At 41.1% G+C, this 21,508-nt stretch overlaps 2 protein-coding genes across 2 annotated transcripts; one reads left to right on the top strand and one right to left on the bottom strand.

Annotated features, from left to right (window-relative positions):
* Positions 1-3,667: 3,667 nt before the first annotated feature.
* wnt1 (Wnt family member 1) lies at positions 3,668-10,781 on the bottom strand. The gene is made up of 5 exons (XM_005801374.2): positions 9,893-10,781; positions 9,624-9,745; positions 7,219-7,472; positions 6,787-7,052; positions 3,668-6,702 (listed from the first exon to the last, which is right to left on the bottom strand). Exons 2-5 carry the CDS (start codon positions 9,722-9,724, stop codon positions 6,211-6,213), a joined length of 1,113 nt encoding a protein of 370 aa, XP_005801431.1. The 5' UTR covers positions 9,725-9,745; positions 9,893-10,781; the 3' UTR covers positions 3,668-6,210.
* Positions 10,782-12,500: 1,719 nt separating this feature from the next.
* Positions 12,501-21,373, top strand: wnt10b (Wnt family member 10B). The gene is made up of 4 exons (XM_005801375.2): positions 12,501-12,689; positions 13,197-13,459; positions 13,604-14,055; positions 15,178-21,373. Exons 1-4 carry the CDS (start codon positions 12,616-12,618, stop codon positions 15,676-15,678), a joined length of 1,290 nt encoding a protein of 429 aa, XP_005801432.1. The 5' UTR covers positions 12,501-12,615; the 3' UTR covers positions 15,679-21,373.
* The last annotated feature ends 135 nt before the right edge of the window (positions 21,374-21,508 follow it).

Raw genomic sequence — 21,508 nt, forward strand, 5'->3', positions numbered from 1 at the left:
CAATTTCTTTTCCACAATTAACTGACCTGTTGAGCAATTTAAAGAAAAAAGTAAAAGTAAATTACTCTTTTAGTTTGGATCTTTTTTCATTATGATGGTTCTCAAGCTATTTAATCTAAGTTAATGTCATTTTATAGTTCGTCCTACAATGAATTGTTTTTTAATGAGATTGTAGAGAAAGAGAAATACGTTTTTCATCTCCATCTGAGACATCTTCTGCACTTTTTCTTTGCTCACAAAGATAAATTCAGCTGTTTGGAAATATTTCCAGTCTTGAAAAAAGAACAGAAACTGAAGAAGCAGCACACAGTATTCTTCCTAAGGCTGTAACTACTGTTGATTACAAGCAGTGAGCCTGTAAAGCAGCAGACTCCAGGTTTGTTACTTGTTCAGTTTGACCGACTACTTAGCTAATACCAGCCTGTTAGTTCTATAAAAAGCAAAGTCTGTAATATTTTATACAATTAACTATTTACTTATGAAGTCATGTTCTATTAAGTTTCTGTTGATATATTTTGATTGAGTATTTACATTACATCATTATATGCACTAAATTTTTGGTTTGTTTGTTTTGTGTTGTTGAATGGGCCATTTTGTAGGTGTAGAGGCAAATCTCTTCAACGAAACAAAACTAAACGCCATGGCTACAGTAATTTAACTGATAATGAAATTACCAACAACTACAACAACATTGAACTTGATGCACCTTTTCTTTTGCCTGCGGTGTATTTCTGTTTTGAATGAAAGCAATTCGATGAGCAATTTTAAAATTTTTGTGTAAATCCTGTGATACAGTGAAACCGTGGAATTTTTTTTTATCATACTGTGAGAATCTAATACCGCCCTATGCCTGTGGTTAAGTTAGTTACTTAACTGGCACACTTGCTTCTTCAGCCTGGACTGTTTAGCGTGCACTTTTATTTTGTTTTTTTTTGCAAGGTCAGGATATTATGGAGAATAGATTTATTGTGACAAGAAATTGAATATGTATTACTGGGTAAGCCCCGTGACCAAATAAAATAATTTGATACAGGACATATTCCATTCATGAGAAGCCTGTATCTGGGTGTCAGCAAGATGTTACCAAGAGATATTGGCAAAACAGGCGCTGTATGTCTCCAAAACCAAAATAGGACTCAATCATATAATTTTGTGCTGTCTCCAGGCCCTTCACTCCGGTTTGCGCCTCTCTCTTGCTCGCCAAAGCAAGTGACTTTTGTTTAGAGCGGGCTGTTGTTCCTGTTTGTGCCCTTCTCACCATGGCTGCCTGCTTGCCGCCTGCCAGCCCCGTGTGTCAAAGGTGGCTGCTGCAGAGCAGACTGTGGGAACAGCCGGTTAGCCTCCCTCGGTCTCCTGCTCCCCAACCAGAGGGGCAGCGATCAATCCCGCACCCCCGCCCTTTCCCCTGAGCACACATACACATAATCACAAACACACAAATGCCCGAGCAAGCTCGTACTCACACAAAAACCCTACAATGCTCACACCCTTTCCCAATAATCCTCGGAAGCAATTTCATCTCAACTCGGGTGGCGGCCCATTGTCGCCAGCCCCTTCAATCTTTCCTTATTAACTCTCGCTTTGTCCCGCATCCGAGCTTCTGGACTCATCTCTTCTACATTCCGATCAGTGCTGCTCTCAGCACTCCCAGGCAACCTCCATTTGCTAATCCCACTGCCTCCCCCCCCGCCAGCAACCCCACCCCAAGGAGCGCTTACTGTTTTTTTTCCAACCTGCCGATCACCTACTTGCAGAGTAAGGTAGGGGCTTTAACTCCATGGGTTTTTCTGAAGGCAGAGCGTGAACGCGGGGCGGGTGAAAGAGGAGGCGGCCACAAAGTGACTCCAGCCCAGACAATTAGAACAATGAGCCCGGCATGTAGGGGGCTAACTCGCTGCGTCACGCCTGGACGGTGGGGTATTTTGTCAGTTTAATGAATTGTCCGTCAGGCCAGGGCCACATCGCAGGCTGTGCAAGGAGAGGCCAGCAGGGACCCAGACACTAAGTCGGTATTTATTACACTGCCTTTGTCACTAATTGAGCTAATTATCACTGACTCCTCAGCACTCCCACAGGCAGCACCCCCTCCAATCACCGTCTCTTAACAACTCTCACACCTTACTCTCTTGGCAGGGGTGTGAACTCTGCTTTCACTCGGCTTTTAACTACCACTTTATTTCATTGGGTTTTAATACTTTCCATCCTTCATTGCTTTTTACAATACCTTGCAAGAGTATTCTCACTCAATGAACTTTTCCAAACGTTATCATGTTAGAAACCACAAGCTTCGGTATAATTTATTGGGATTTTAGGAGACAAAGCAACACAAAACATAACATACTTGTGAAACCTTTAAAGCAGTGTTCAGTCATAAAACAACTTCTAACAGAGAACAGTCTAATCCATAATTTCAAAATGAAGTGTATGGAACAACTGTAAGCCTACAATGCTCTCAACCTAAGTTGATGAGTTGGACAAGGAGAGTAATTATAGGAGAAGCAGTTAAGATGTTTTTACTCTGGAGGAACTCCTGGGATCAATGTCTCCGGTGGGAAAATTTGTCAACATCTGTTTGTCATGAATTTGATAAAATATGGCCTTTATGGATGAGTGATGAGAAAAAATCTTTTGTTAAAAATAAAATCATGAGAAATCCCCATTTTGCATTTTGCAGCAAGCCATGGAGGGAACACATCAATTAAATGAAAGAAGATGCTCTGGTCAGAGGAGATAAAAAATTAAACTAACCTTTTGGGCTACATGCCTAAAAGTTATCTATGGTGCAGAAGCAACACTGCTCATGATTCCGAAGTCACCAACTCCATAGTGATGGACAGTGGTGGCAGCATCATGTGGGGATGCCTTTTTTGCAGCAGCCAGCTTTTTTGGGAACATGGAGGAACCTAGATAGAGGCAAGTATTGGATGAATTTGTAATGGAATAGTTTAGATCAAAGGATATTCAGCTGGTAGAAATCCAAATAAAATCCAAACCTAAACTTAATTTAGAAACTGCTGCAATCTTTGAAGATCATTGTTCACAGACACTATGCATCCAATTTATTTCAGCTTGTACTTTTTGCATAGAATTGGGCAAAAATGTAAGTCTTTACATGAGTGAAGATGGTAGAGACACAGTTCAAAAGACTTGCAGCTGTTATTGCAGAAAAATGTGACTCTAGAAAGCATTAACGCAACGAGTTTTAATGCAAATGCACACCACACTTTTCTATCGTTTTATTTTCAATTTCAGATTCAAAAAATAGGCTGCACAGTGGCACAGTTGGTAGCACTGTTGCCTTGCAGCAAGAAGGTCCTGGGTTTGATGATTCAATTCCCAGCCCAGGTTCTTTCTGCATGGAGTCTGCATGTTCTCCCTGTGCATGCTTGGGTTCTCTCCGGGTACTCTGGCTTCCTCCCACAGTAGAAAAACATGACTGTTAGGTTAATTGGTCTCTCTAAAATTCTCCTTAGGTGTGAGTGTGTGTGTGCATGTCGATAGACTGGCAACCTGTCCAGGGTGTACCCCGCCTCTTGCCCAAAATGACTTGTTGGAGATAGGCACCAGTACCCCTCCTGACCCCACTAAGGACAAGGGTGTACAGAAAATGGATGGATGGATTCAAAAACACTTATTAATCCCAAAACTAAATTAAATATTTGAGAAGAATTCTAAAAAAAAATGTCATTATCCTTGGTCTGTCACATAAAAATAATGTAATGTGACTTGCAATCACACACATATGTGACAAACACACATATGCATAAGTATTTCACAATATGTGCTGAAATAGTCCTGTGTGTGTGTGTGTGATGGGAATCCTTGATTTCTAATTTCACTGTTTGTTTTTTTTAAGGTTCAATCAATGACTTTGATTTGCAAATTAGCCTGTGGCTAGAAAATCTTTATACAAAACAACAATTGCTTATTTTTATCAAGTAACGTCATTTAATCTGGTGTACTGTGTGGAAAAAAAAATCAAGGAGTATAAATAATTTTTGCAACATACTTTTTTTCTTTGTCAAAGTTAGATTACCGTTGTCATTTCTATTCATCTTTTCAATCAGTAGCTTATTGACAGTCTGGCAGGTGTTCACATTTTTGTGGTAAAGTTTTAATAATCTTTCTTTTTATGTTACTTATTCTTGGGATTTTTCTTTGTTTGCTGAAATTTGTTCTTGAAAATTTCCCAACTTCAATTGATCAAATTCTTAATTTTTATAGTCGTTTCTCATTTCTGCATGGTTCTGCGCCCATCCTATTTGACATCCTCTCAAAACCCTGCTTGCTCTCAGACTGCTCCTAGTTAAAGACTACAAATCTCTCCAAGTCTCTGTGGTTAGTTATGTTGCCAACGTCCTGAAAAGGACTCCGGTTTTCTTTTTTATTATTATTATTATTCCATTTTTCCCCTTTCAGACATTAGGCAAATGAAGCAAATGCCTTCAATCTACATCCATATACTGTATGAGATAAGTTATGTGGCTGGATAAGCAGAGCCTGTCTCTGCGCTTCAGAGCACAGATGCAGGGATGCTTTGTGAGTCTGCAGAAAGAGGCTGCTTTGGCGGTGGTAATAGGATTAAGCAAAGGACACCCAGGGACCAGCTTATGTGTTCACTTTCTCTATTGTCAAACTTCTTACACAAAACAGAACCAATATCAGACGTAACAGCATCTCAGACACATCCAGAAGAGCTGGCTTAATTGAAAATATAACCTTTATTTGCCTATCATACAGTAAAAAAAAACCCCAACTAAAATCAAAGATTTTTGGATTGAAATCTAAAAAGAGACTGTTCTGACAATATTCTATAACAGTATAAAAATCATCAAAAATAAATATTTGTATTTACACTCATAAAAAAGTAAATATTCAGTGCATGACCAAACAGACAAGTGTTTTCTTAGCAGAAAAAAATGGAATTTTCTGGTTCTAGCAAGAGTTAACTTTTGTCAGCTACATTAACTAAAAAGGGGAAAAATACCTTTAAACATATCCTGAATTGACTCCATGCTGTCCAGTCACTGGTGGGCAAATAAATCATTTGGCAAATTGACAAGCCCCACTTTTATAAATATATTTTTGCTATTTTAATACCTAGATCCAGTGCCGGCTTGTGGTATGGGCCAGGGCAAAATTAAAAGGGATGGGGTGACCAACAAGGTTACATGTTTTCTGCATATTATCCGTTTGCCCTGTAACTCTGATAATTGCTTGCATTTAATTATTTGTGGAGCAGCAGTAAGAGGGGCTCACCCAAGAACCACCACTGCTTACATCCTTTTGGTTTTCTTTAGCTGATGCACACTATGACAGTCTTCATAGTAGTTTTATTATTTGAAAAATATTTGCTGCACGTTACACTTTTTAAACATAATAATTTTACCAATTTTGACTACATTAAACCTAGATTAAGTCATGCTGGATGCTTCTTTTTTTCTTAAGTCACTCCTCGGTTTTGTGCCAGCTTTATCATTCATCAATACTGATGCAAAATTTAACACAACATTCAGTGTATTCATAATACATTCAAATAATGTAGTTGTCTGGTGACTCACTGTGAATTTGCCAGCATTTTTCTGGTCAAGAATTCAAATGGCAAATCTGTTTTCAGGCAATTAAGAAACAGAGAAATCAAAAGAAGCCAAGGGAATTGGAGGGAAATTAGAAGTGGTCGGGAGGACCCAAGCTCTACGTAAACAAGCGGAGTCGAGAGTGTTCCTTGCCTGGTAATAGGAGAACATATTTGTAGCTCTCTGCTCTGTGGCTTCAGAAACATCTGTGAAACACTGCCCTGCTTCCCACTTAGACATTAGTTGATGGTTGCAGCAATCTGTTCACTAAATCCTTTTATTTCTATGCTATCCTCAGCGTGGTGGGCGATTTCCCTTCAACATAAATATTTGTTGTGTTCAAATATTTGCTAAAAATAATGGTTAAAATGTAAGCACCTGTGTTCCTTTGATACCCTGCTCATACATGTGTGTTTTACTTTGTCTTTCTGAGAGACAGGTAGGATCTTTGTGCCAGAAATGTTCCTTTTGTCATTTTACCTGGATTTAAACTTTCATGCCCTCTTCCAAACACCTTAACTTGAGAGCCCCACGTTCTCTAAAGCAACAACCTGGTTTGATTAAAAAAAAAAGAAAAGTTCTATTTTTGTCTCCAATACTTGCTCAAATATGAACTCAAATGTTCCACCTTCAATCATAGACACTGATGTAACGTTCGTGTGCTAGTGCAGTTCAGGCAGCTGACATGACAGCACCAGTGGAACGTGCAGTGGCAACGTTCGGTCACGCTCTCAGTTTGAGTCTTAAATCCACGTCCGCAGCACAGCAGCTCGCATCCATCCAGGCCTGGAGACGAGCTGTTGCATGTTCTTCCAGAGGTTCCCAAAGTGCCAGTTTTGCCATTGTAAGAGCAAAAGTTTGGCGATTTCTCAAAGTAGACCAAGTCCAGGGAAGATGGGGGTTTGTGAGCTGGGTTTTCTGGCTCCAGATGTCTGGGCTCGGCTCGGTGAGAGGCACGGTTGCTGCCCTTGTTGGCATAAATGACTCTGGATGCGCCGTCAAAGCGTTCCTTGAGGAAATCTCCCACCGTGCGGAAACTGGGTAAGCGCATCCAACAGGTCCGCACTGTACAGGAGCCGGACATGCCATGGCACTTACACTCCTGACGCATCTCTGAGGAGACGGTCTGTTGAGAGAAGAACCAGAACATAAATCACCAAACTATCTGATACATATCTGTTGCATCAAACTGTAACCATTCATTTATTACCATTCTTCCAGCCTCGTTGTTGTGTAGGTTGGTGAGGTATCGCAGATCTCTGCCCCTCTCACTGGAGTCCACAAACTCACGGCTGAACATCTTGCCAAAGTCCACATTGTCACTGCAACCCCCCCAGTGCCAGTCTGGGCCTCCAGGACCTCTGCGCCGATAATCACATGTACACGACTCAATAGCCCCTTCTGAGCAGGATCGGGCCACAGCATGAGTCACTCCAGCGCTGGTGATGGCAAACACAAACGCAGTCTCTCTGCAACCTGAACAAGCATCAAAGCTCTCCATTAAGAACTTACACAACATTTCAGACAATGAGTTGTTTCCCCCTTTTGACTGAAAGTTGGAAAGTATTTATGAGTAAATGTTCACAATGTATCCTGCTTAGGGCTGTCCAAATATACGCTGAGAGAGACAAGAAAGACTCACCACGATTGACAATTTTGCCAAAAATTGCTGGACTGTAGGTGGTTGGGCAGTTCCAGCGGCGGTTGCGGAACTGCCACTTGCACTCCTTTATGGCTGTGTGCAGCCCTGCAGCGATGGCGTGCAGAATGCCAGGATTCTGGCGAATCAGCCGGCGCTGGCGACGACTCAGGAGGGCCAGGCTTGGATCCAGGACCAACTGCACACTCTTGGAGTTGGTGAGGAGGTTGGATGAGGAAGCCACATTGACTATTCCCCTGAGATGAAGACAAGAAGGAAATCAGAGAGCAGTAGCTGCCTCTTCAGTCATGTGCATCCTGTTGACCCTCTAAGTTAGGCAATGACAATTGTAGTGTTTATTTGTAATGTCAGAAATCACTGTACTGTAATAAGAATTGATTCATTTGGGCCAAAACGCATCAACTGTAACCGATCAATTTACCTCAAGGGAGAAAAACTTGTATGTATGGTTTTGATTGGTACTTTGATTTATCATAATTTCTTTTCACTGGTCTAGAAATGACTCAATAAATACTGCATAAAATATGATTAGATGCATTCATTGTGTGCACAGTTGTACTATATTTAATCTGTGGTAGTAAAAAGTAAGTTTTGCCTTCAGAACATTTAGATAGACGATAGATTTATAGTCAGTAGACTGTGATGAACGTTTTATCATCACTTTTATCATCATTGCAATAAAACCCACAAAATCTTGTGGTAAAATCTTACAGCCACATTGTTGCCCACCCCTATTCTGAACTCTCACATGGATGTCAACCGAGATCTCATGGGTAGTGTGGTGCCTTTGAAATTACAGTGTGCACTCTGTGCTACAACAATAAGCAGTGACACATGTATTCTAAGAAAACAAGGAAACATTCAGGCTCTGAGTCAGAATACACGTTTTGGATTTCTTTGTGAATCACATGATCTATCTATCTATCTATCTATCTATCTATCTATCTATCTATCTATCTATCTATCTATCTATCTATCTATCTATCTATCTATCTATCTATCTATCTATCTATCTATCTATCTATCTATCTATCTATCTATCTATCTATCTATCTATCTATCTATCTATCTATCTATCTATCTATCTATCTATCTATCTATCTATCTATCTATCTATCGGTATGATGTTTAATATTTGTGGTCTATTTTGCCACTAATGTTTCCTCGGTTTGGGGCCAGTTTTAGCCTCTCAACGCCCCTTTTGGTGCTCAAATGTCGGAACATTCTGGATGTTTCAGCGCGCATTCTAATTTTCCACTTTCTCTTGTATTGCTGTTAGTTTTTGTTTGTTTGTTTTTTATGTGTGCCTTCTGCCAACCTGGATCATGTCTAATGATCATGTCTTCTGATGAGCATTATCGTCCAGGAGAAAGTTAAAGAAAAAAATAAATCGGGCGACTCTTGGCCTCCTTGGAGGGGCTGACCTGCACTGTAGTGCGGTGGGGCCTGGGATCATAAATAATAACAATCCCTATTTTGGAGAGATATTTTCCTCATTCCATTACTTCGACTTCCTTCTTTTTTTACTTGGATTTCAGCTGGCATTTTAAATATTTGAATTCTCAACTAATCTAATGACGCCGCAAAAAATATTTTCGTCAAATCGCCCACTTCAACACGCCCAGCCTTCATATTGCTGTTTTTTTTTTTTTTTTTTTTTTTTGTCAAGCAAGAAAGTACTCTAAACCATGCAAATCGGAATTTATTTATATATATAGATATCTTTATATATGTAGCCCTTTAAAATAAAGTGTGGCTCACTGTGTTAGTTTGAGGTCGCAGTTATATGGGCAGAGGAATTTGGAGACAGCTACACGACCCTGAACAAGATCTCGTACAGAATTCCTCTCAGCTTTGAAATAAATACATTTTTAATTTATTCCATATTGCGGTGAAAAAATGTCAGACACTTTCTCGCAAAAAAAAAATAGGAGCCAGAAAATGAGGGAATGGGATAAATTAACTCCAAATGAAACGTAAAGCTATAATTATTATATTTAAATTGTTTATTTAACGAACTGTAAATTAAATCTTAATGAGGAATCTTTGAGCCGAAGTGGAGCAATTTGGAAAAGAAAGCTAAAATCCCACAAGTCGTATTACCGTGCGGTTTCTCCCCTTTCTCCCTCTCTTTCTCTCTCTCTCGTCTCTTTTAAAGAAAAAAGAAAACTACAGAAGTTATGAACCGTTCCAACACAAACAGATTATCTCGAGCATGCGACGGAGAACTGTGGTAACCCAGTAAAAAAAACACACACACACAAAAAAAAAAAACGCATGCAAAGTGTTGATGCAAGGCAGCCGTCGGTGCACGCTTTCTGGGTCTGGGATGCTGCAGAGGCTGCGGAGCCGCCCGAAGGAGGGGATGCCCCGTCTGCTGCACTCACCACCACCGGCCGCTGTTGTTCACGGCCCCTGTGCGGGAAAGCGAAGACACCAGGAGGATGCAGGCGGCTTTCACTCCCAACAGCAGAGCCAGACTCCTCATCGTGGCTTCGGTTCAAACATGCTGGACGGAAAATGTCAAAATTCACAAGCGCAACAAGAAAGCATCCTTTAATAATAATAATAGTAATAATAATAATAATAATAATAATAATAATAACTGGTTTGTTTAATTATCTGCACAACTGCTTGCAAATTCACAAATGCTCACCGACGAGAAGATCTGAGAGATGTCGGCAGTCCTAATTGACTTAAATGGATCCTGAGTGGAGACAGGTTCCCTGAATGATGTGAAGTGTCCGGGCAGGATGCTGCTGCTGCTGCTGCTGCTGCTGTCCTCTTCACTCTGTCTATCTCAGTGATGCTTTGCGAGGCGCACTGAACGCGTGGGACAGTCCCGAAGATTTGATCCCCTCGGTGACTGATAGGCAACACATTCTTCTCTTATTGAGCGCTACCAGAGGAATAAAAAAGGGATTTGCTGCTCTCATCTCCCTCTGTTTTTTTTTCTTTTCCTCGCTGCCTTTTCAATAGGATTGGAGGGAGGGATAGTTAATGCTCTTCATAGGGGCGCACAATGAATGAGGAAACACAACTGAGCGGAGAAGAGAAAGGAGAAGGAGTTTTTTGTAAAAAAAAAAAAAAAAAAGAAAAAAGAAAAATGAAAAAAAAAAAGTCCACATCAGTCTTGCACATATTACTTGTGAAATATCACGGCCATCCCTTGGAAAAGTGTGCGTCTCACAGCGTTTCCTGAATGGACTGCGCGCGCTCTGGAAGTGCCCGGTTTGATGTGCTGATGCTGCAGATGCTGCCAGTGCGTCCGCTTTGCTGCTCCGCCGCCGCTATCACCGTGCTGTACAGTTACAGCGGAATATGAGCCATCTGAAACTGCCCTTTGAGCTGCCTACTCCCTATAACCGCATCTCCTCCTCTCTGCAGTCCTTCTTCTAAAACATGCACCCGCGGCCCAGCGAGGCTACGGTTTCACCTCTCCTTCCCGACTTAAAAAGTGCGGGTTTATTTATTTTTTTCTCATAATTAATATTTTTTTTTCTGGAAGTGCCTTTTATGGGGGCAATAAAACTATCATCGCCTCTCCTTAAAGTGCGCCCACAAGGCGACGTGAATGCTGATTGAAACAGTAACACCCTCACAGTTGTCCTATTACTCATACTGCCTGCTGGGCTACTTAAATTTTTTCTTTTTTTTTCAAACGCGGCACAGATGAAATATGGCCTCCAATCAGAAGTTTGATGCATGATGAAGCAGGGTAAGAGGGGGGACGAGTAAGGATATAAAAAAAAAGGAACTAGCCTTAACATCTGGCTTGCAGACCTCCCTCGACGCATGAGTAGCGCAGTGTAATCACAGCTTGAGCCACTTTGCGGCATCTCCATCAAACTACATGACTCGGAGCGAGTCTAAATGTCCCCAAAACACCGTATTTGAAACGAATGTTTCATTATGTGACATGTGTCTGCTGATTTGCATGTTCGACTGATCTGCATCAACCCTCTTTCTCTCTCTCCCTCTCTCATTTTCTCTCTCCTTCTCTTCGACTTTCTCTCATACCTTTGGATGACAGTAAAAGGAAGTGGGTAAGTAAAGGAGAGAGTGAAAAAAGCTTTAATGACAGCCATCCCCACGTTTATACCCCAGCTTTATATATATGAAGGTGCTCAAAGGGGTTTCCTGGAGCAGTCATGCGACACCGAGCAGATTAGAGCTTCAATCCGGATAAAGGGAGCCTTTTATATACAAATCAACTTCAAATCACTTTTTAAGCCACTTAGATATACACACCAAGGCAGAATGCTAATGCACTTTTCATTGCTGCAGCTTAGGGAATGGAAGGAGATTAGATGAATTGGTGTCACTAAGCGAACCGTGTTCGATGGGGGGGGGGGTTTAACTTAATTTTATGAAAGTAGCTGGCATGCACGCTTTATTATGCCTTATTTGGATAGGCCAGAACAGCGACTGATACCGAATCAACACAAATGGTCCGCGTGCTGATATTTAGCAGACAGGGTTATGCTTTTCGTTTTGAGAAAGTCGAAATTTCTTCTCTTCCAGATACACTTTAGTGAATAATTAAGCCTCTTATACATGCGACGCAAGCTGACAGGAGTCCGATCTGCCGCTTGAAATGTATGCATGTGCATCTATACTTATGCAGCTGATGGCTGCATTGACGAGAGTGACGTTGTTTCAAGCCCAACAACGAGGAACAGCAGCTCTGATGGAGGTGGGAGGTGTGGGATGGAGAGGGGGGGGCGCATGACTAAAATCAGTATTGTTGGAGGGTCTCTGAGCTGAGCCGCTTGCCTGCTGCTGCCTCCCTGTCGTACAGTGGAAGGAGCAGCAGCTCTACCCTCCCCCGTTCATCAATAAATAAATAAATAACTCCATTTTAAGACTAAAATCTTCAAAATTTCATCTCTGTTAATTGTTTTGAAAAGGAGAGGCCTGTTCTGCCATATAAGCAACAACAAAAAAATCAAATTTAGGAAATTTGACTTTAAATCCTAATCAAAACATTCTTCTGAAGCTCTTATTAAGCTTCAGACCCTTTTGCTTGGAGAGCGCCCGCGCGTAAAAGTTTGGAGACATCTCGTTTACGTCCTCAAGAATGGCCGCTATCTCCAGCAGTATGACAATCATATTGGCTAATATTTTCCAAACAGTCGCCTGTAGAGGCATCCACTCCCCTCCCCTAACCCCACTTTTCCCCCACCCTCCTCCAGTTTACTCTCGCCGCTCGTCTCTTCTCCGTCTTCACTACTCGCTCGTTTGGCGCAGCATCGATAATACTCCACGCATTTTCCCTACGTTTTTTTTTTTTTTTTTTTTTTTTGTAATATTCTTATTTAACTACAGGTGGCTTATTATCAGAGTTTTAATGTCCCGTCGCGACAGACGCTTAACAAAATGGAGCTATCAAACAAACTCCGTTGGAATCAATTCCTGATTTTGGCAACAGCACTTATGTCACCTGCGTTAACGTAAGTGCACTTGAAAGTTCCTGGAGCGTGGACTTGCTTTTGTGGGATGTTAGTATCTTTGTTTTATTATGTATATATAAAACTATAGCTATTTATTTAAAATGTGATACATCTGGATTTCATTTTGCAGGCTAATATTAGAATAACATGAATCATTGTTTGGCAGTCTGTTTGTACGTCTGTGCAATTATAAATCTTATTGTGTGGTTTAATCTGTTTTCGATTATTTTTAACTGTGTTGTTTATCAAGAATTATATTTCTGCTGCAGTTAACACAGAGCGACTAACACCAAAGCACATAAATGTTTTCTGTTTCCTACAGTTTATATAATACATCCCATAAAAGTATTTCATTTTGTAGAATAGCAAGTTGAAATCTTTGCTGGGTTTTTTTAGAGCCTTCTTAGTATTCAGATTACACTCCCACTGCCACATTCTCTGGATTTGTCTGATGAACTCCTGACCAGCTCTGATGACAAATCCCACCAACCTCTCTCTTCCCTGCAGGGTGCTATGTAATGATATCCTTAGCCTGAAGGTGGCAGGAGATCCAGTTCTAACCCCTCACTCTGTGTGCCTGAGACTGGTAGGCCTCAGCAAACGTCAGATGCGGATGTGTATGCGTAGTCCCGACGTGACGGCATCCGCCCTGCAGGGCATCCAGGTGGCCATCCACGAGTGCCAGCACCAGCTGCGCGACCAGCGATGGAACTGCTCGTCGCTGGAAAGCTTCGGGAAGCTGCCTCACCACAGCACCATCCTCAGCAGGGGTGAGAGGCTCAGAGAAGCTTACACAAGTGTCAAAGCAAGTCAGAGTCTTGAGTTGCTTTGACACATGAATGACACATTTAGAATGACACTGTTTCTCAGTTTCATCTGTGTGTTTGTGTGTGTGTTCTCATTGGGAACCCCAGGTTTTCGTGAGAGTGCCTTCTCCCTGGCCTTGCTGGCAGCGGGTGTGGCTCACTCTGTGGCCTCTGCCTGCAGCATGGGTAAGCTGCGGGGGTGCAGCTGTGAGGCCAAACGTCGCCAGGACGATGACAAGATCCGGCTGAAACTCACACAGCTGCAGCTGCAAACTCTGCAGAAGGGCGGGGTAGGCATCGGCATGACCAAATCATTACCCTCAGATCTAAATGGGCACCATGGGAGCCTACCGCCCGACCTGCACTCTGCCCACACGTCTGCCATGCTCAAGCCTTTATCAGATGACTCAAGCTCTATGCAGGACACCTGGATGTGGGGGGGCTGCAGTCATGACTTGCGGTTTGGGGACCGTTTTTCAAGAGACTGGCTTGATTCCCGTGGTTCTCCAAGGGACATCTATGCGCGCATGAGGATACATAACAACCGCGTAGGGCGACAGGTGAGTGATGTGCTTATTCATACCAGCAGTTGTAGCCCTTGAACTTTTTCACATTTTGCCTCGCTCAACTCCTACACTTCAGTGTGACGATTTTATGTGACAATCTATCACAAAGCCATGCATACTTTTCAAACGGAAGGACAAATGTGTGCAGTTTTTCCAAACTTTTTCTCAAAAAAAACTTTACTATGATAAACACAGTGTTTATACTGACATTAATACTGTTGTGTTCCTTCATGACAGGCTTCATTACTGTGTCATGAAGAAACACACCAGACAGATCAGGGATAAAGCTGTGTAGAAGTCTAAAGAGGGGTTAGGTTATATAATAATAGTAATAATATCTCAAGATTTTGGCATCTCACAGAGCACAGTTTGATTGGCTATCAAAAAAAACAAATGGAGGATGGTACAAGCAGGAAGAAAGAGCAGTCAAGAAGTGAATGGTAACTCTGGAGGAGATGCAGAGATCCGCAGCTCAGATGGGAGAATCTGTCTAGAGGACAACTATTTCGTCATGTGTTCACAAGGCAAGAATTGATGGAAAAACAGCCTATAGAAATCATGTTCAAAGTTTGATGCAAGTCATTTAGAATCCACCGAAACATTTCCAATAAGGTGTTCTGTTGGGCAATGTTGTGTACATGTGGGCTAAAAACAACACTACACTTTGTAAGCACGAAAATGAAACATGCTTTGTTCAGCAGTGAAGCTAAATGAAGGACAATCTTTCAACAAAAAAAATCTGTTAAAAACCTACAAAAGACTTGAGACTGAAATGGAGGTTCATCTTCCCAGAGGATAACCACCCTAAACATTCAGGCTGAGCTACAGTCAATTTTTAAACATAAATCCAAATAAGAGTTGGTGAAGACACTCTACAAAGGTATTGACTCAAGGGGTTACTACAAATCCAGGCCACACTTTTCAAATTTTTGTGTGTAAAATAATTTAGAAACCATCTACTGTTCTCCTTCCATTTGAATTGTGCACCATTTTGAGCTGCATAGCACATTCCAATAAGATATGTGAATGCAGAGTAGCAATATTTTAGAGGAGATACTGTATAAACATGGTGCCTGTTGTGGTTAATTTGGTTGAAATATTCATCTTTCTTTACAGATAGTGACTGACAACATGACAAGGAAGTGCAAATGTCACGGCACATCAGGGAGCTGTCAGTTCAAGACCTGCTGGTATGTTTCTCCAGAGTTCCGCGTTGTTGGATCTCTGCTCAAGGAAAAGTTCTTGTCGGCCATCTTCGTCAACTCCCAGAACAAAAACAATGGCGTTTTCAACCCTCGAACAGAGAACAGTGCCCGCAGAAGCACTGGGGGGTTCAGCGGAGGGCGCCGTAGAAGCATGTCCAGGGAGCTGGTGTATTTTGAGAAGTCGCCTGATTTCTGCGAGCGCGATATGTCGATAGATTCTCCAGGTACGCAGGGACGAATCTGCAACAAAACGAGCTACAGCACAGACAGCTGCAGCTCGCTGTGCTGCGGCCGCGGGCACAACATCCTACGGCAGACTCGCAGCGAGCGTTGCAATTGTCGATTTCACTGGTGCTGCTACGTTCTGTGCGAGGAGTGTCGCCTCACAGAGTGGGTGAATGTGTGCAAGTAGATCCAGCTTTTTGTTTTGCCCTTTGTGCAACTATTCTTGAGAATCTGTTTATCCCCCTCGTTTTGTGTGTGTTTTTTTAAGTCCATCATCTGGGATCTATTTTCTCTGCATAGCTGCTGTGATCCCAAAATGCCAAGTCAGAGATTGAAGAGGTGACTCATGTCATTTGTCTTGCCATGGCCTGTTTAGACGCTACCCTCTCAGCCATGAAGAGGGCCCACACTCCAGTGTTTCTACCCCACAGAAAACTGGAGAAACAGCAGAAGAGCGCTAAAGTTTCGGTCTTTGCTTTCTTATTCATCTTGTTGTACAGTAGCTGTGTATTTTATTGTGCGAGTGTATATTTGTAAATGCATGATTTGTTAATATGATTATTGTTTCAGAGTGTTTAATGTTGGTTTTAGTGAATGACAGAAAGGGAACTGCCAACATTATCTGAATATAAGGTTTCAGGATCTTAACGTCTTATAATCTCTTCAGTATATACTAATCATGGATAGTTTTGATTCCACAACTCACACAGTGCTACATAAAATAAAATAAAATTTAGTTAGCTCTTATTTTTATCTTTCCAGATTAAAAGAAATCTCATCCACAATTCCAATACAGTGTAAATTATTTTACGGTTCAAAAACAGTCTCATTATTTTAAAATCAGGGATTAGGGACAAACTCTTGACCCTTCCATTGAGTGATCAGCATCATATAAAAAGTCACAAGAAGATATTCATTATCATATTCTATGGTGTATTTTAATACACCATAGAATTAACCGTTAATCTAAATATCAGTCACACAAAGCAAACATAAAAACAAAGTTACTAAAATAGCTTTTTGTCAAACAGCACAAGAGTTTTGCTTATTCCCTCACTGCCATATTTCAGGTGGGCTGATAGGGAAATTGCTTTGGTTTTAGCTGGGATGTCACTCTGAAACTGTCATGCTGGCTGCTTTGCCCCAGGTTATTGGATGCCTTGGCGCTTGAACACACATCCAAGGTGACTGGAGGGAAAGAAGAAAATATACAGAGAAATGTTGCACAGCTTGCCATGCTAACTAAAATATTTGGCACAACTGGATCTGTAATGAGTGATGACTCCGCTCTGACTCGGTCGAGCAAGTCTTCCTTCTTTATTTCTGTCCAAGTCTGAACATCCTGCAGTTCACTGGGAGCTCAAACTTCCAGGGTAGGAGACATCACAAGGGACAGATTGACCAATCAGATGTGCACCTGGGATAGTATGAGAACTGCAGTCAGTTAAAAAGTTGATTAATTCTGTTTTTATAAAACCTGACAAAATGTCAACAAGTGTTAGAGTGTTTACAAAAGGAACAGGTGTCAACAAGTGCTATCTTGTTCACAAAATATCAACAATCACTTCAGCTATAACCCACAACTGAGTCTGTTTTCAGTTTACTATTTTTCTAAAACATGTCAACATTACAGTGAATAAAAAAAATCTTCAGGTAAGGTTTTATTCCTTAGTTACAATCAAAATTTGTGACTAACCTTGCATTACTTCAAACATTCTTGGGCGTTCTAACTTAAGGAATAAAATTATCAATTTTAACTAACCTTTTTTCCAGTCTAACTTACATGGAACCTTACCAGGACTGTTTGGCATTTAGATTATCATATCAAACCATTAATATCATTGAAATCATCACAGTTTGGAGACTGCAGGAGATCAACTGCAAGAATGAGTTTGCTTAGACCACATTTATGGTCCAACAAGGGCATCCGATGGAACTGGAGAAAAGCAGCTCTTTCAGGTGAAAGGTCAAATTTAAGGTGTGCATGTGCAGTACATCAGTTTTACCAAATTAATTTAAATTCATTATAATTAAAATTGAAATCAGTCAAATGAGTTGTTCCATGCCAATGGGGTGTTTGTTTTGGACGCTCTCCAGAAACAACATAAGATGTTTAAATATCTTTCGTAGAGAGTCAAGCAAAATTGTTGGAAAAATTACTGCTGTGTGTTTCAGAAAGTTTGCCTGTTGTCTCGTCAGCCAACAAAATTTGCGCACAAAAATCTTAAATGTTTTAATTTAAATGGGTTTTTTTTGTTTTGTTTTTTGGTAAATGTCAGATGCATATCATTACATATGGTTCTGGGTTTCTTTGTGACCTCCTGGATGAGTCATTCATAGGTTTTTTGTTGGTTAGCCCCTCCTAGGAAGGTTCACCACTGTTCCATGATTTCTCAATTTGTGGATAATGGCTCTCACTGTGATTCATTAGAATGGCAAATTTTTAGCAAGGAATATGTAACCCTTTTAAAACTGATCAATACCAATAACTCTACTTTTTACCTGTTGTTTAATGTCTTTAGATGTTTGTTTTTTATATCTTTTTGCTTGCTTCATGTTGTCAGACAGGTACTGTTTAAGTGATTTCTTGATTATACAGGTCTGGTACTAATCAGACCTAGCTTGGCTAGTGGAACTGAGCTGAGCTTTCCTTCAAATGTGGTTTAATCCGAGTAAATTCATGATGTAACAATGGTGGCGAATCTGCATTTTGCACTGGATTTACTCTGATTATCTGTCTGGTAGTAGTTTTTGATCATCAGAAACAATTGTATAGGGGGAAAACATTTTTACAGCACTGTGTAAATGTTTTCCCAATATGTTTGCACTCCCAAAAAATCGATATATAGGAGTCGATACGTCGGTTTAAAAAAGCAATTAATGTTAATTCTGATTAATATGATACAAATATGTCTTCATTTGGTATATCTACAATGTGATGTGTGTCGGCTTTCTTTTATATTATACTATAATCCTGGTTTCTCTGTTTCACTTGTTTAAGGGCTCTTTAGATTCTTCCCACATGTACCACATGTCAAAGTGAGAGATGGACCTACTTTAGTCCTGAAGTGATGCTCAGGGTTGTGTGTGTTGGCCTGAGCGCGTGCATGTCTGTGTTTAATACTGTGTAAATGTGGGGATAAGCTTGATGCACTACAGATTTGGGAGGTGAGAGGCTTTTTTATGGCCACTCCACGCTGAGAGAAGGACATTTTATAGCCGCAGGATATTGTTTCCCTAAAAGTATGACTTTTATTACTGGAGAGCCGCATCGAGATGGAGCAGAGAGTTGGTGGTGATTATACCAGTCTTTTGCTGCGTGAGGATCTGAGGGGATCATCTGTCCAGAGTTCATAGCCAAGGATGTAACTTGTTGAACCACTCGGTGCCCGGGACGCTCCACGGCTGTTGCTGAGGGGACAGACGAGCGAAAAATATAAACACGCCTATAGAAATGGACGCATCTATGCGGAAAGACGTGTGTATGTCGAAGCACATACACACGGCACAATCAAAACCATGCACGCGTGCATGAACTGTGGATGTAGCAAAATGCTAATGTCGCCACAGGACTTGATTTATGATGACTGCATTCCTGGATATCTTAGATAATCCAAACTGTCTTTGTGCTCAGCCTGCTGGGAAAAGCCTTTCTGCCACATAGGATTTAATGCCAATTAAGTTTTGTTTGTAGGGACTTTGGTAAATATCCCAAGACTCCAGAGGAATGACAGTGCCAGTGGCTGAGTTGACTGCTCTCCCCCTTTTATATCTTTTTTTTTTCTGAGGGAGTTGTGGAGGGGTTACGCAGGGAAGGTATAAGCAGGAGACTGCAAATGGCTTGGAATGATAAAGGCCTGGATTTCTGGTTTGCATTTCTTCATTCCTTTATCATTTCACCCTGGAGCTGCTGCATAAGGGAATTTCCTGTCACTGTTTCTCCCATGTGTGAGACAGAGGTTGGGTGGACTTTTTCTTTCTTCCCATTCTCCCCCTCGTCGTTGCAGAGACACATGCATAGCAACGCATAGACTGCCCCTATAACCACCCCCCCTTGAGTAATGACATCCAGATTGGGCTGAAATTAAAGAGAGGCAGGCAAGGCGAGGAAGTCAGGAGAGATAAAAGTCACCCGCCTTGACTGACACGATGATTATATGTATAAAGTAAGGCGATTTAGAGTGTTTAGTTGGATATGAAGATGTGGGGGTCTAGGTCTTCTTGCCCTTCATGCAGTGGTGATGCAGCAGCAGTGGACAAACAGAGTTACTGAGATGGGGTGAATGAACTGTACTGTGTATAAAAATGTGCCTCAAAACATCTGCTTCTCAACTCCCCTTGCATTTTTTGATGTGGGACAGGCAGAGAAGGAGAGCGGGAGAGAAAACACAAGGAGCCAGCTACCCAGAACATCAAAGCCCCTGCCCTCAACGTACAGGCCCTCATTAGTTCAGCTAGCAGAACCAGCGACTCTTGTGATTGTATTTGCTTGGGGTGCGTTCTGGCAGACACATCAGAGGAAAGGCTTCTTTAAGTCATAACTCCCCACCCTACCTCTCCCGCCGCCACCCGAGCCCGCCGTAACCCCCCTGTAACCCTCGCCGAGCTCCAAAACCGGGCCTGCTCCCCCACCATCCACTCCACCCCGTAATCTGGTGTGCAGCTGCAAACATCTGCTCCCCTTTTGATTCCTCAGCCTTCGCCGCTGAATTGATAAACACATCTTTTACCGGACCGCTGACTGACACGCAACACAGCGGAAGAAGAGAGGCAAATGTTGGATTCACCCACAACTGCCGAGCTGGTTTCAGGTTGTGTCATTTAATCACACTGCTTTAGTTCTGGTGGATAAACAAGCATCCGGCACATGATAAAATACCAAAACAATGACTGAAGTAGATTAAACCAAAACGGATATAAATTCACTTTGTTCTGTTGCCTCTTGTGTCACTTTTATTATCTGTGACACAAGAGTGGCTTCTGCCAGGAAGTATCACTTGGCATCCAATTACAGTCAGGCAATGACTTATTCATAAAGATGATTCCTGTGTTAATTATTTAAGCATGCTTGCCAGGAGACTTTATGTTACTTAGGATTCATTGTCTGGGCTTCTGTAATAAGACGAAAACCCCCCAACATATTTTCACATAGAGGATGGTGTGTTAATGATATGCTGACGATAAGTTTTTTTCTTCTGAAATGAGGAAAGACAAATAACCATTTTGCCATTTGTTTTATTGATCCAAACAGTCTTTATTTTATGAGTTTGAGAAATGTTCTGTCTTTGCCGTAGAAGCTGAATAAACACTTAAAATTAGTCTTCAAAATGTTACAGATCGGTGAAAATAAATATTTATGTAAGATATTTTTTCCCACCCATCTATCCTTCCATGTGTAATATTTATACAAGCATTGCATAATTAGACTATTATTGAAGTACTGTGACATATCCATAAATTAAATCAATGAAAAAGTGACCTTCATAAATCATGTTAATTAATTACACACACACTGATGTATTTCAAGTGTTTTTCATTAATTAGCGGCAAAGCTAGCAGCTAATTAAAAGTAAACTTAGTTGTTTTTCTGTCTTCTTGCACTGATGCAGTACTTTATGTAAAAGGGTACATTACTAAAAATTTGTGATAAAATGTCTCCAATATTTAAAAGAAATAATCACTGGAAATGTATAACTCTCTGGAAAAAACAAAACAAAAACAGAAGCCAAATATAAGTTTCACATTTTAAAATGAATTCCCGAAACAGACTTTTAAAGGATTTTCTGTTTTTCTGGAATGTTCCAATAATGTATAAATCAAATGATAACCTTGTAATGTTGACGGTTGTACTGATTTTTTTAAAAATAAATTTGACAAAAGACACGCTACAGAAGCGTTTGAGAAGATTTCTCGGGACTTTATATTTATTTATTTAGTTGTTTCGTACTGAATAGGCATGTGGAGAGCAGCTGCGTGCTCGCAGTCCACCTGCTTTTTTGAGAAAGTCACCTGAGGAT

Source organism: Xiphophorus maculatus, chromosome 1 (genome assembly GCF_002775205.1).
Source record: "Xiphophorus maculatus strain JP 163 A chromosome 1, X_maculatus-5.0-male, whole genome shotgun sequence".
Lineage (NCBI taxonomy): Eukaryota > Metazoa > Chordata > Actinopteri > Cyprinodontiformes > Poeciliidae > Xiphophorus > Xiphophorus maculatus.

Coding starts and splice junctions, on each gene's coding strand:
- wnt10b (XM_005801375.2), top strand. CDS start 12,616: ATGGAGCTATCAAACAAACTCCGTTGGAATCAATTCCTGATTTTGGCA. Junction 13,460..13,603: donor CAGCACCATCCTCAGCAGGG/GTGAGAGGCTCA, acceptor TGGGAACCCCAG/GTTTTCGTGAGAGTGCCTTC. Junction 14,056..15,177: donor ACAACCGCGTAGGGCGACAG/GTGAGTGATGTG, acceptor CTTTCTTTACAG/ATAGTGACTGACAACATGAC.
- wnt1 (XM_005801374.2), bottom strand. CDS start 9,724: ATGAGGAGTCTGGCTCTGCTGTTGGGAGTGAAAGCCGCCTGCATCCTC. Junction 7,053..7,218: donor TGGCAAAATTGTCAATCGTG/GTGAGTCTTTCT, acceptor ATGCTTGTTCAG/GTTGCAGAGAGACTGCGTTT. Junction 6,703..6,786: donor ACAACGAGGCTGGAAGAATG/GTAATAAATGAA, acceptor TTCTCTCAACAG/ACCGTCTCCTCAGAGATGCG.